The sequence below is a fragment of the Bos mutus genome, chromosome 2 (assembly GCF_027580195.1).
Source record: "Bos mutus isolate GX-2022 chromosome 2, NWIPB_WYAK_1.1, whole genome shotgun sequence".
Taxonomy (NCBI): domain Eukaryota; kingdom Metazoa; phylum Chordata; class Mammalia; order Artiodactyla; family Bovidae; genus Bos; species Bos mutus.
In genome coordinates, this window is record NC_091618.1 from 65,247,879 (window position 1) to 65,260,356 (window position 12,478).

General features: G+C 54.4%; 1 protein-coding gene and 1 long non-coding RNA gene across 2 annotated transcripts; one reads left to right on the forward strand and one right to left on the reverse strand.

Annotated features, from left to right (window-relative positions):
* Positions 1-5,685, forward strand: EN1 (engrailed homeobox 1). Its single transcript, XM_005902026.3, has 2 exons — positions 1-1,496; positions 4,592-5,685. Exons 1-2 carry the CDS (start codon positions 611-613, stop codon positions 4,906-4,908), a joined length of 1,203 nt encoding a protein of 400 aa, XP_005902088.2. The 5' UTR covers positions 1-610; the 3' UTR covers positions 4,909-5,685.
* A 790-nt stretch (positions 5,686-6,475) lies between these two features.
* On the reverse strand, positions 6,476-11,915 carry LOC138992084 (uncharacterized). The gene is made up of 3 exons (XR_011467944.1): positions 11,821-11,915; positions 9,975-10,194; positions 6,476-7,475 (listed from the first exon to the last, which is right to left on the reverse strand). It is a non-coding gene; the product is annotated as an uncharacterized lncRNA (long non-coding RNA).
* Between the last annotated feature and the right edge of the window lie 563 nt (positions 11,916-12,478).

The window sequence follows — 12,478 nt, forward strand, 5'->3', positions numbered from 1 at the left end:
GAGCAAAGATCCGAGCTGTCAGAGATTTGAAAAAAAAAAAAAAAAAAGCAGCCCCGGCGCTGGCGGAGACGCGCTCTCCCTGCAAAAAAAGCAAAGGCGATTAAAGGCGCTGCCAGCCTCGCGCTCTGGGCACAGCTGAGCGTGACACTCGGGGAAGTCAAACCCCTCACTACTGCCTAGGAAAATGGCTAGACTTTAAAGACTATTTTTTTTTTTATTTTTATCTTTAAGGAAAAAAAAAATTCTTGGAGATTTTTTTCTTTCCTTTTCCTTTCCTGTTTTTTGTTTTTTTTTTTTTTTTTTTTACCGTGGCTTACTCCCCATTTAAAACAAATTGATTCTGGTTGCAGAAAGAAAAAAGAAATAGCCAAGTGTCTCCATATCTGGATATCTACAAATTAGAGAGAGACAGCGAGATCTGCTCGATAAGAGCGAGAGATCCAGGCCAGGCGCCTGGGCTTTTTTTTCTGCACCCGCCCCGTGCCTTCGCTGGGGCTTTGCCGGCCTCCTTCCTCCGCGCACCCCCACGGGCCGCTGGCAAAGTGGGGTGGGGAGCGAGGCGGGGGGGGCGGGGGCCGGCGCGGCGGCCGAGGCGGCGGGGCGGCCGAGCATGGAAGAACAGCAGCCGGAACCTAAAAGTCAGCGCGACTCGGGCCTCGGCGCGGCGGCGGCGGTGGCGGCGGCCCCCGGCAGCCTCACCCTGAGTCTCAGTCCCGGCGCAAGCGGCAGCAGCGGCAGCGATGGAGACAGCGTGCCGGTGTCCCCGCAGCCCGCGCCCCCCTCGCCGCCCGCGGCGCCCTGCCTGCCGCCCCTGGCCCACCACCCGCATCTCCCCCCGCACCCCCCGCCCCCGCCGCCGCCGCCGCCGCAGCAGCATCTCGCGGCGCCTGCTCACCAGCCGCAGCCCGCGGCCCAGCTGCACCGCACCACCAACTTTTTCATCGACAACATCCTGAGGCCGGACTTCGGCTGCAAAAAGGAGCAGCCGCCGCCGCAGCTCCTGGTGGCGGCGGCTGCGGCGGCCGGAGGAGGCACAGGCGGAGGCCGGGTCGAGCGTGACAGAAGCCAGACCGGCTCAGGTAGAGACCCCGTCCACCCGCTGGGAACGAGGGCGCCGGGCGCCGCCTCACTCCTGTGCACCGCGGACGGGAACTGTGGCCCACCCGAAGGCTCCCCGCCAGCCACCGCCGGCGGGGCGGGCGCGTCCAAAGCTGGGAACCCAGCGGCGGCGGCGGCTGCGGCAGCAGCAGCGGCCGTGGCGGCGGCGGCGGCGGCGGCAGCAGCAGCGGCCAAGCCTTCGGACAGCGGCGGTGGCAGTGGAGGCGGCGTGGGGAGTCCAGGTGCGCAGGGTGCTAAGTACCCGGAGCACAGCAACCCGGCCATACTGCTAATGGGCTCAGCCAACGGCGGGCCCGTTGTCAAAACTGACTCGCAGCAACCCCTCGTGTGGCCCGCCTGGGTCTACTGCACGCGCTACTCCGATCGCCCGTCCTCCGGTGAGTACCCAGCCCTAGGCTTAGCGGTGAGCCCGGCAGACGCCGGTAGAACTCTCAGCCGCCGGGCTGGGGAGAGCGTGCGTGCCGGATCCCGAGGGTTCTCTTTTCTCATGCCTGCTCTCTCCTTTTCACCTTCGATTCCAGTCACTACCGAGTGTTATACCCAGTTTTGTGCTCCTGGGCTCTGCGACTACCGCCCGGGAGGTTATGGCTCAGGGTACAGGGAGTGGGATCCTTCAATTTTGAACTCCGAGCCCTTCTCGCCTTCTTTGTGTTTTACCTTTATTATTCTTAGTAAAGACTCAATCAGTCTTCGCTTTTTCTTCCAGGGAAAGGGGTTTTTAGAATCAGCGGGAAGGTGGGCCTAGCGATCTGGGTCTGAAATCCTGCGGAGGCCGAAACTGAGCAAGGCTTTGATTAGAGAAATTATCTTCGCTTTGTGTCCTTGCAGACATAAACACCGTATCGATATTTTTTGCAGAGAGATCATTTGCATAGAGATAGATGTAAGGAGACACAGGAAGAAAGAGAAACGTGTCTGATCGCTGTCCTTCTTCTGCAAGCCGGGTAGCCAAAAGGGCCTGACCCGCCTGGGTAGAATCCAGGGAAAGGCTGTTTCGGAAACAGTGGGTGCCGAGAGCCCCTGGCTCCCGATTCTCTGGAACTGACAGATAAACGGGGGAGAGGACAGAAGATACCTTAGGCTCAGGCCAGAGACCTGGGCCGAGGGCATAAGAGCCAGCCCCCACCTCAGCTTCTCCGTGGCCCGCCTGGCACATCCTCCCGGGCCCTGCCCCTTCCTTTTTTCACTCCTTCCTTCCGTACATCTGCCCGTTAGCAAATTTCTGCTAGCCATAGGCCCGTTTTTCTCAATTTTCCTTTGGCCCTTTCCCCACATACCTCTTTGAGCTTGGAGAACCCCAGGCCGAGAGGTACTCAGGGGCAGCCACGAGGCCCCTGGTGAGGAGGCTGTGGTCTGCCCGCCTCCGGGGACCGCAGCTCCCAGGAGGCTGATGGGCGCCTCGAGGAGGGCGGCAGGGGTTCTGGCCTACGATTGGGGTTCCGCGCCCGGGTCTGGCAGGAGGCCGGGCTGGCGTCGCGGTGCGGCGCTCCACTCCGACTGGTTTCTGACTTCCCACCGCTGCTCCGCTGCTGGCCGGGCGCGGATCGATGAGCGCTATCAGCCCCCGCCATCTCGAGCCCCGTTATTGACACATCGGGCTCCCTGAACCTCCGAAAAGCTGCTTTGATTGACTCGCCTGATGGATAGAGTGATTGAGCTGTCAGGCTGTGCGGCTCAGGCTGGCCAGGAGGCTACGATTTTATTACAAGTGTTCATGCCTCTGCAACGGCACCCATACACACAGTAACAACAACAACAGCAACAAAACAACTGCCACAACGCTCTAACAACCTAAGAGATGCCCATCTCACAATGGGGCCTTTCTGAGGTTGCACACATTTCCTGGGCCACTTCTGCTCAACCAGCTAATTACTAACCTAAACCAAGGCCTTCCTGGCCCCTCACCCCGCCTCCCAGTGCTTTCTTCATCGGGCTCAGGAGTGGGGCTTGTCTTTGTTCTTGGCTGCTTTCCTACTTACAAGCCTGGGGAGGCAGGGTGCTGGTTTCTAATCCTGCAGGGGCAGTTCAGGGAGAGGAACCTCAACCCAGTCTTGAGTTGCGGTGGTCGGCCAGGCCTGTACTCTTTTGTCACAGGACAGCTGGTGACCCCTGGAGCTGGTCTGCCCCAGAGGCCAGCTGCCTGGTTTACCCCTCTGTCACTAGGTTTCGAGATGCCGGTGCAGACCCTACTTTCCAGACAGTTTTAGAGGTTAACAGGCCAGACAGGGACTTCACTCAGCTCAGGAAGCTCCCATAACCATGACAGGGCCCAGCAAATAAATGCTAGAGACGACTTGCATGTGGAGGCCTCTATTTCCTCCTCTCTTCAGGGCTGGGCTTCATAGCCAGCCCTCTTCCCAGACTATTTTTGAGGGACCCTTCACTTTCCTAGGAAGGTTTCCTGTGGCCTCTTCCTATAACCATCTTAGGGCATAGCACAGATTTTTGTCCGGATTGTCCCACCCTTTCTGTCCCTCTGCCCCTGTTTTGCTTCTGGATGTGGGGAGGGGGAATGCAGTTTTCTTGCAGATCACCATAGGTGGGCAGAAAAGACAGCTCTGACTTGCTTTTGTTGTTCAGTTTTCAATCCTGAGATTGCAGCTTCTGTATCCGAAGGACTAGGGGGAGAGACCTGCCTGTGCCACTGGGTGTAGGATGGGGAGGGTCCTCTCTTTCTTACTGGTACCATCCAAGGGACAAAGCAGAGACCCCAGGGGCCTGGGCATGTGGATAAGGCATACAACTGGGGGAAGGCCTCTTCTCCCCTTTCCAGGAAGCAGGTGGACAGTGTCTTCCTGGGACTCCATAAGGGGCTTCGTTTTAGGCCAGAGGGAAAGAAGAGCAGGTAGAGAGAACAGATGCTGAATGTTTTGGAGCTAGGCAAGCCTCTCACATCGCCCTCCTTATCCCCTTGTTTTCTGGAGTCCGTAGCTACAAGCAGATGTGGTCTTATTGTAGGTGTGTGGGTGTAGATGCGCTTCTTAAGGAGGGGGAGAAAAATAGTTCGCAGGATGGCAATTCCCGCAGGGCAGTCCTATCCCAGTCTTCATGACTCCACTGTTGAGCCTCTTTTTATGCCAAGTCTGTGAAGACAGCAGGCTCCTGACCTCCAACTCTGGGTTGGGCCTGATAGGGCTCCAAATATCTTTCCATCTTGGACTCTATGATTTAAACCTATCACGGCTGGGTCTGTTCTGAATTGAGGTGTGAGGTGCATACACAACTTGGGCAGGCCAGTTTTCCTCTGTGACCCTTGTGGCATCCCAGAGGATTCCCAGAGGGGAACCCAGCGACCCCAGTAGCCAGCAGATTGATCTAGGGGCTCGTGGGCGGGAGGAGCTGCACGGCCTCTGCTATCGCCCCAGAAGCCCGGGGCGAGATGCTCCAGCTCCGCTCCGCAATTCTCACGCAATTCTTCCTCTGCCCTCTCCCCCCTGCCCTCTGTCCCTTGTCCCCACCTCCGATGCTGCAGGTCCCCGCACCAGGAAGCTGAAGAAGAAGAAGAACGAGAAGGAGGACAAGCGGCCGAGAACGGCGTTCACGGCCGAGCAGCTGCAGAGACTCAAGGCGGAATTCCAGGCGAACCGCTACATCACTGAGCAGCGGCGGCAGACGCTGGCCCAGGAGCTCAGCCTCAACGAGTCCCAGATCAAGATCTGGTTCCAGAACAAGCGCGCCAAGATCAAGAAAGCCACGGGCATCAAGAACGGCCTGGCGCTGCACCTCATGGCGCAGGGACTATACAACCATTCAACCACCACGGTCCAGGACAAAGACGAGAGCGAGTAGCCGCCGCCGGCAGAGGCCGCGCGGTCCGGCCGCCGCACCCGCGCCCCCTCCTGGCACCGCGGCCGCCCCAGTGTGGGCCCCACGCCCCGGGGAGAAAGAATCAGCGTAAAGGAGGAAGGGAGCAACAGGGAAAAGAGAGAAAAAGAGGTTCCCAGAATGGAGAGTCACATTGGAACCAGACATTTTTTTTCAAAAGGGAGAAAGACTCAGACAGGTGCTATCGAAAAATAAGATCAGTTCTCTCTTCACAGTATAAGGGACGAAAACTACGAACTCTTAAAGCTCTATCTAGCCAAACCGCTTACAACCTTGTATATATTTAATTTCAGGTAAGGAAAAGAATTATGTGTAGCGATCTCTATTTGCTGGACTTTTTATTAATCTCCTTTATTATTATTGTTATAATTATTATAATTATTATAATTATTTTATCCCCCGCCTCCGCCTCGCTGCCCCTGGCCCAGTTTCGTTTTCTTTTGAATGTTATTGCTTCTCCGGTGCCTCCCGTCCCGCATCGCTGGCCCTCCGTTTCTCTGGGACTTTTCTTTGTGTGCGTGAGAGTGTGTTTCCTTGCGTGTCTGCCCTTCGCCTCTCCCCCTCCCCCATCTCCCCAGCCCCTTCTGTCCGTCTGTCTGTCCTGTCCCCGACCCTTTCGTTTTCCGGAGACTTGTTGAGAAATACGACCCCACAGACTGCGAGACTGAACCGCCGCTACAAGCCAAAGATTTTATTATGTTCAGAAACCTGTAGTCTGAAATAAAGTGTACACTGTGCTCACGAGCGCCTGACGGCCCTCCTCTTTGCGGGCTGGGGAAGGGCGAAGACGCAGGGCGGCCCTGCGCAAAGCGGGTACACACCGAGCGCGGAGCCCCGAGGCTCCGCCAGGCCTTAAGATCCATCACCGCACAACGAATACAGGGTACAAGGAGGGCGCGGTGATAGGGATGGCTCGGACCCGGGGATGGCCCGGGTTTGGAGGGTCTAGCGGGACACGCCTGGTCTCTGATAGCATTCAAAGGAGACCAAAGGCCGGAAACCCCAGTCCTGACTTCGGAAACACTGCGGAGCTGTTGGTCTGCTTCCCGCGGAGCCAGGACCAGCCGGGCTGCAGTATACTCTGGTTCAACCTGCTCCTCTCTCCAGCTTGCTTCTTTTCTTTTTCTGTCTCTTTTTCTGATGCAGTCTTGCTAGAGGTTTTCTCCTTTAGAAGCAAAAGGACTTCCCGGGGCATGGCAGAGGTGAGGGGCTGCCTGGAATACTAAGCGAGGGCCACCTTGGCCTGTCTGGACTTCACTGCTCTTCCAATGGAGAAGTGATTCGGTTGTCTAGACGGCTGGTCGAGGACGGCACAGGAACCTGGCAGGACTCATGGTGGGCGAAGTCCGGAGAGGAGGCCCCGATGCAGAGAAGCCATGTGGAGCTGCAACCCCTCAGTCAGCTACAGGGATTGCTCTGGGGCGAAGATCTCAACATGCACACAGGCCTGCCTTTGCCCCAAATCTAATAAGCGAAGTTCCTTTCACAATCCCAACAAAGCCTGGCTTGCTTTCTGATAGAGGGGGGCACAAACACCAGCCCCCTGGGGCCCCAGAACCCCCAGATTTCCAAGAGGGAAATGTCTGAACACTTGTCCCAGACCCTAGGGCCTATCCTTCCTGGGTAGCCACTGGGTCCCACCATTCAGGGACTAGGAAGAGAAAGGGGAGGTCCCTTCTAATCTCCCTTTGGTCCAGGATTTTTTTAAATGGTAAATTCTGTTCTCCCCGTTTTTCTTTCTCTTCTGTAGTATGTACGTATGCAGCTATATTCATATGACCAGATATGTAGGTGTCCCCAAAAACTCGGGTGCATATGTGATCATGTGTAGATGAATACTGGTACATCTGGGTGCCCACAGGGTTTTGTGTATTTCTGCATTATGTGAACATTATGCGATTGGATGTTCATGTCTCTGTAATTAGATGCATACTTGGATGTTTGTGAGTTCACAGTGTGCGCACATGTGCTTATTTGTGTTTGCAGGTGTGTTTGTGCATGTAGGGGAACCCTGCTTCTGTGCTCTTTCCTTGGGTTTCTTTCCTGTTGTTTTTGCAGGATTGATTATTGTGAGAGTGGGAATGACCGATCAGTCTGCCTTTCTTGAAAAATTCACCTTGGTTTGGGCCTGTGCTGGGTGTGAAATGACAGTGCCAGGTGTCAGGCCTTGGAAGCCAAGGGAGTGTTGAAGTTCCTGTTGAAGGGCTTGAGGGGTTGGGGTTCAGGGGCCTGGAGTTGCAGAGCACATTTCACATTGCCATGGGTTCCCAACTTTATTGCATTCCATTCACATCTTTTTTGGGTGTGTAGAGTAACCTCTACACATAATAGATGCTCACCCAATCCTTGAGTGAAGAGTTGAAAGCAGTGAGGTGGACCCTTCCCTGGGCCAGTTGTTTTCTGGTGACTGGAAGTATATCCTTTGCTTTTCTTGGGGTGGCGATGCAGGGGAGGAGCCCGGAATCTTCAAGTTCTCCACAGCTTTTGGTTTTGGGGCTGAGATCTGAGGCTGAGGGTACCCCTTCCAGAATCTGGCCACAGGCAGATAGGATGTTAGGGTGCCCAGTTCTACAGAGAATCTTTCTATCCAAATGCATGGAAACTGAGCTACTCTTCCTTCTCCCTTCCTCAGTGTGGCCCCTTAGGATACCTGTGTCCCTCAAGATCACAGATGCAGAGTCAGGGGCCAACTTGAGTAGTAACTCCAAGAAGCATCCTGTTCCTTAAGGCCCCTCTTTATCTGTACCAGGAGATCAAAGCCAAGAGTTTTCCCTCTGGGGGAGAGAGAGGTGGTCACCTCTCCCCAGGATTATATTGGTAAATTGTATGGATGTGTCAGTATTATGTAATTTGACTTCTGGCCCATTATCTCCTTTTGTCTTCCTATCACTATGGGTAAATAGAATTTTTTTCTTTACTCAGAGGAGGAAACTAAAGCTTGGAGAACTTAAACATTTGGTCCATGGCTCCTCTGGTCCCCCTGTGTCTTCCTCTTTGTCACACCTACTCATTACAACTGCCTTTATCTCTGAAATCTGGCTGAGGTCCTCAAGAAATGGTCCAGTATGACTTTCCTATCTTCTCTCTTTCTTCCCCATCCCCATTTTTATTCCTCCTGATTGGGGCAGAGACTAGGGAAGGAGGACTCCAGTCAGACTTCTTTCATGCACCCCCTCTAAAAAAAGAAAGTAATAATAATCATAAACAGGCATTGATTTCTCTGATTTATGGGTCTGGCTTAGCCAGCTGCCTGTGTATTAAAGTCTGGGGCTGCATCGAAATAAATACTAGAGTGTGCTATCCCAACTTCCTTATATTCTACCTATTTTTTTAAAGATTGGATTGAACCATAAACTTAAATCTTCCTCAGCCCAGGAGGAAATACACACTAGCCAAGTCTAAACAGTATTGATCCTTGGCTCTTTCTGAGGGCAAAGGTCTCTTCTGTTCTCTTGCCAGAAACTCCTGTTCCTTCAGTAGGGTCAGGAGGAGGAGGTGTGGAAGGGGGTGGACTACAGAAGGGGTATTCGGGTGTATGGTGGTACATTGTAGGTCTGTGTTAGCTTGTATGTTTGTGGGTTGTATTGCACGTGGGCGTTTGTATAGAGGTGCTATTGACTGATAAATAAATATATTTATTTAGGCTTGGGAGGTGTAAGTGTGTTTTGAGTGTATAGGCACCAATAGCGATTAGTGTTTGTGGGTGTGTGTATGTGTGTCCAGGCTGCCAAGGGCACAGAGAAAGAGTCTGTACTAACCTGCCCCCCATCTGGCCCCCACAGCCCTGTCACCTGTGACAGGGCTTCCAGATGCCCCAATGTCCTCAGTAAAAAAGCCTAACTGCAGGGGTAGCGGTGACCCTGGCTGACACCAAGAAGCCGAGGCCAAGGCCAGGGTCAGGGAGACTGGCCTCCCCAAACTCCTTGCCCTGTGAAAGTGTCTGCTGTGGCTTTTCTGGGGATGGCCATCTGTTTCTCCAAAGGTCAGCCTTGCTTTTCTTCTTCATGAAAGCCCTTCCTCTGGCAATACAGGCAACCTTCATTCCTCATCTTCCAACAGGCACAGGCTGGGAAGGGGATGGCGAGCCTGAAGACCCCTCTCCTCGCTTTGCCTCACAGCCTGGGGCCCATTTAATCTCTATGTCACCATGGCTTAAATTGGAAATCATGTTCACTCCATCTGGAGGGAGGTGGCCAAGTACCGCTCCATCCCTCATCACCCCACCAGAGACCTCTTCTCTCTTTTACTCTGAACCCAGGTGAAAGAATTGTGGTAACTTGTGGAAAGGGGCAAGACTGGGGGCTCCACCAGCCCCCACTCCTCCCCAAATGATTTAGGCCAGGCATTTAATTGTTGGAGGGGATCCACAGGGAGTCTGGAATAAAAAGTTTCATTTAACTGGGGGTCGGGGGTAGGAGGGGAAATGCCTGGCAGGGTGTGAAAGCATACTGGAAGTGAGAGGCAAAATCTTCAGATTTCCTCTAAGTCCAGTAAGGGCCTCAAGAGTGTCACTGAGTGGGTGGTACCAATGCATATATAGACATACAGCACATGTGCACATACTTCTGCATATCCAAATGCACAAAAAATGTACTCACATATATAATACTTGTACACCTATGTAAAATATGAGCAAATATACAAACAAGTATCTAGATATCTAGAACTGACATACAGAGATGGGTTCCTAGCAAGCAGATGGCCATGGTCAATGTAGAAATTTCTGGCCCTTTTTTTACATGACCCAGGAGTACACCTGCTGGTGTCCAATACATATCTGCATGCCCCAGCTAATGGGCTTTGCTCCTATCCAGTGTAGAGACAGGGCATTGTTTCCAGGGCTGGGGACACACTAGACTGCCCACTTCTTTTCATGAAGGCCACCAGAGAACTGGGACTAAGGTGAGTGGATTGATTGTGTGGGGTGGAAAGTCTGGAGTCAAGGCAGCCCCTTCTCTCCCCCAGAGACTCTGGGCTCAGACACAAATGTGCTGCTGCTACACCTGTCTCCATCCCTCCCTCCCACCTACCTTGCATCTTCCCAGGTGTACCTCCTGGGGGTGAAGCAGATCCAGGGAAGGAGAGGGCAGACTTCTGAAACTGATTTCTTAGAGAGTTGGGTAAGTCTTGGGCCATTATAATTTGCACTTTGAGTTTGCTTCTAAATGCAGCCTTTCCCAGAGATGCCATTCTGGAGATGGAGCAGGCCCCTCCACTCTGGAATTCTTCCCAAAGATATGGGGTAGGTTGCTGTGAGCACATTTGGAAAGATTTCAGGTTGCAATAATGGATTGCAGAAAAGCAGAGATCGGAGCACTGTGCATGCTCAAACACACCCAGCTTATCCCGAGAAGAGGATTGGATCCATGCTCCAGATTTGCCTTTCAGATGTGGGAATGGGGTGAGGGGCGGCTGTGGGAGGATGCAGGAGGAGCCCTGTGCTGGGGGAAGCTGTGAGCACAAGCCTCCCCACTCAATTCTGCCAGGGGACAGAGCATACACGCAAGCAATCTCTCAGGGACTAGCAGCTACCAGAAGATTCCTCCCAGACCCAGCTGCCATGCAAGTGCAAGTGCAGGGGTGGTGAGAAGCGCCATCCTGGGTGCACTCAGTACCCCCACTCCATTTCCCCCCGCCCTCTCCCACTCACTCCTGGCACCCCAGGAACAGCAATTACATCGCAGAGGGGAGGGAGACCCCTGTAGGTGAGATGGAAGGAATCCAAGGAAGAGACAGACCTACTAAAATTGAACATTCCTCAAGGACAGACGACTGCAAGAGTGGGCTAGGACCCTGACTGAGAGGCCAGCAGATTCAGGCCGGAAGGCACACAGTGGTACCCACTGATGAAGTGAATGCAGTGGGAAACCACTGATAAAGCCCTGCTGCTGCCCCACACCCCCCTCCAGCTGCAGTGAGGCGGCCGTTAACAGTCTTTCATCCAAGATGAAAATTCATCATTACAAGAAGACACATCCAGAAATTTAAAAATAATAACAGATTCTCTATTTACTGACAGCCAGTGTCCCACGTTGCTAGCCATTTGACACAGTTTACTTTTTTCAACCTCACACACTTCTTTGAGTTGAATATTATCAGCCCCATTTTACAGGTAAGAAAAGTGAGGTCCAGGGACATTCTTGCCAAAGTCACACCAAACATCGTTAAAGCTTACACAGTAATTATATGTCATAAAATACCAGGACGATTCTCCCGGTGTGCTATGTTTCCACAGTAAGAGAACTTCCGCATAAGTCGGGATGGGGTGGATTTGGGTTAAAGGCTATTCTTTCTCTTCTGAACTCTTAAGTAGGAGTAGTCCTCAGCCGCCATCTCCAACCTCCCACTCTTCTCTCAAGTTAGTACCTCACGTTCGAATTCTTGCTCTCAAATCCCACTTCACCCAGGTTGGTCTCAGATTAGGTTCCCCGGAGGTCTTCAAGATGACCCCTTCCCACCACAATCAGCAGCGTCTACCCTCACAATCTCCTCTCCCTCCTGAGCCCAGTCTGGCTCGGCTGACACAGCCCGCCCCTGGCCTCTCGGACCTTGGCTTCTCCCGCCTGGCTGGAGCTGCCTGCGCGCCCAGCGCGGTCTGCGGAGGGCGCCTCGCAGATGCACTTCCGGTCAGCGCAGCGAAGGCCGTAGGCTTGGACTGCGCTGACCTGTCGAGTCAGGCTGGAGATCGGAGAGCATCTGGGGCTCGTCCTCTCTCGGGGAACCTCGAAACCCCAATTCTGCTAGCCCAGCGCGGGATCCTGTCCACCGGCTCGATGGAGACGCCAAAGGGAGGGCTGCCCGGGCGCCGGGCTCCGGGTGATGGACAGGGACCCGCCTCCCTCCACCCGCAGGCGCCAATATTCCCGCATCTCCTACCCGGGTTCCCCCAAGCGACTATCTCTGTACAGTTTCGATTTGTGTCTAGGCCGGGTTCGCTCTCCTTTCAGTAATTTTCTATGGGCTTCCCGGCCTCTGGGTTCCTCCTTGGTCCTCTGCTCCAAGGTTTCCGTTTTCGTTCAGAAGACTGCCCTCCTGCGGTCAACCTCTCCGACCACTCGGACTCGGCCTTTGCGGAGGGTGTGCCTGGGCGTCTCTTTGGCTTCCTGCCCTCCGTCTCCTCTGGTCCGTGGCCCGGCTCCCAAGTTTGCTCCCGGGATTGGAGGCTATGAGGGAGGCCGGGGACTTCCGACCTCTCGCTTCCCTCCCTGGGCCGGCGCGCAGGACCGGGGCTGACCTTGGAGGCGGCCACGCTCCCCGCTCCCACCACGTTCCCCAGTCACCCCCGGCCCCCTTGACTCCCGGGCTACCAAGTCGTGGCCCCTGGGGAAGCGCCCTTCCTTTGGCGGTGCGCCCTTGCCCTGGCGGTATCGCGTAGCGGCTGGCAATCTGAGCTGCGCAAACCATGTTTTGGAGCGGCCGGGCCTGGGGTCAAACCAGGAAGGAGGAGGGGTGGACCTCAGGCTGTGGAGACCCGACTTTATTTGTTTCAACTTGTCCTGAAGGGTTAGACGAGGCGCGCGCTCGCGCACATTTG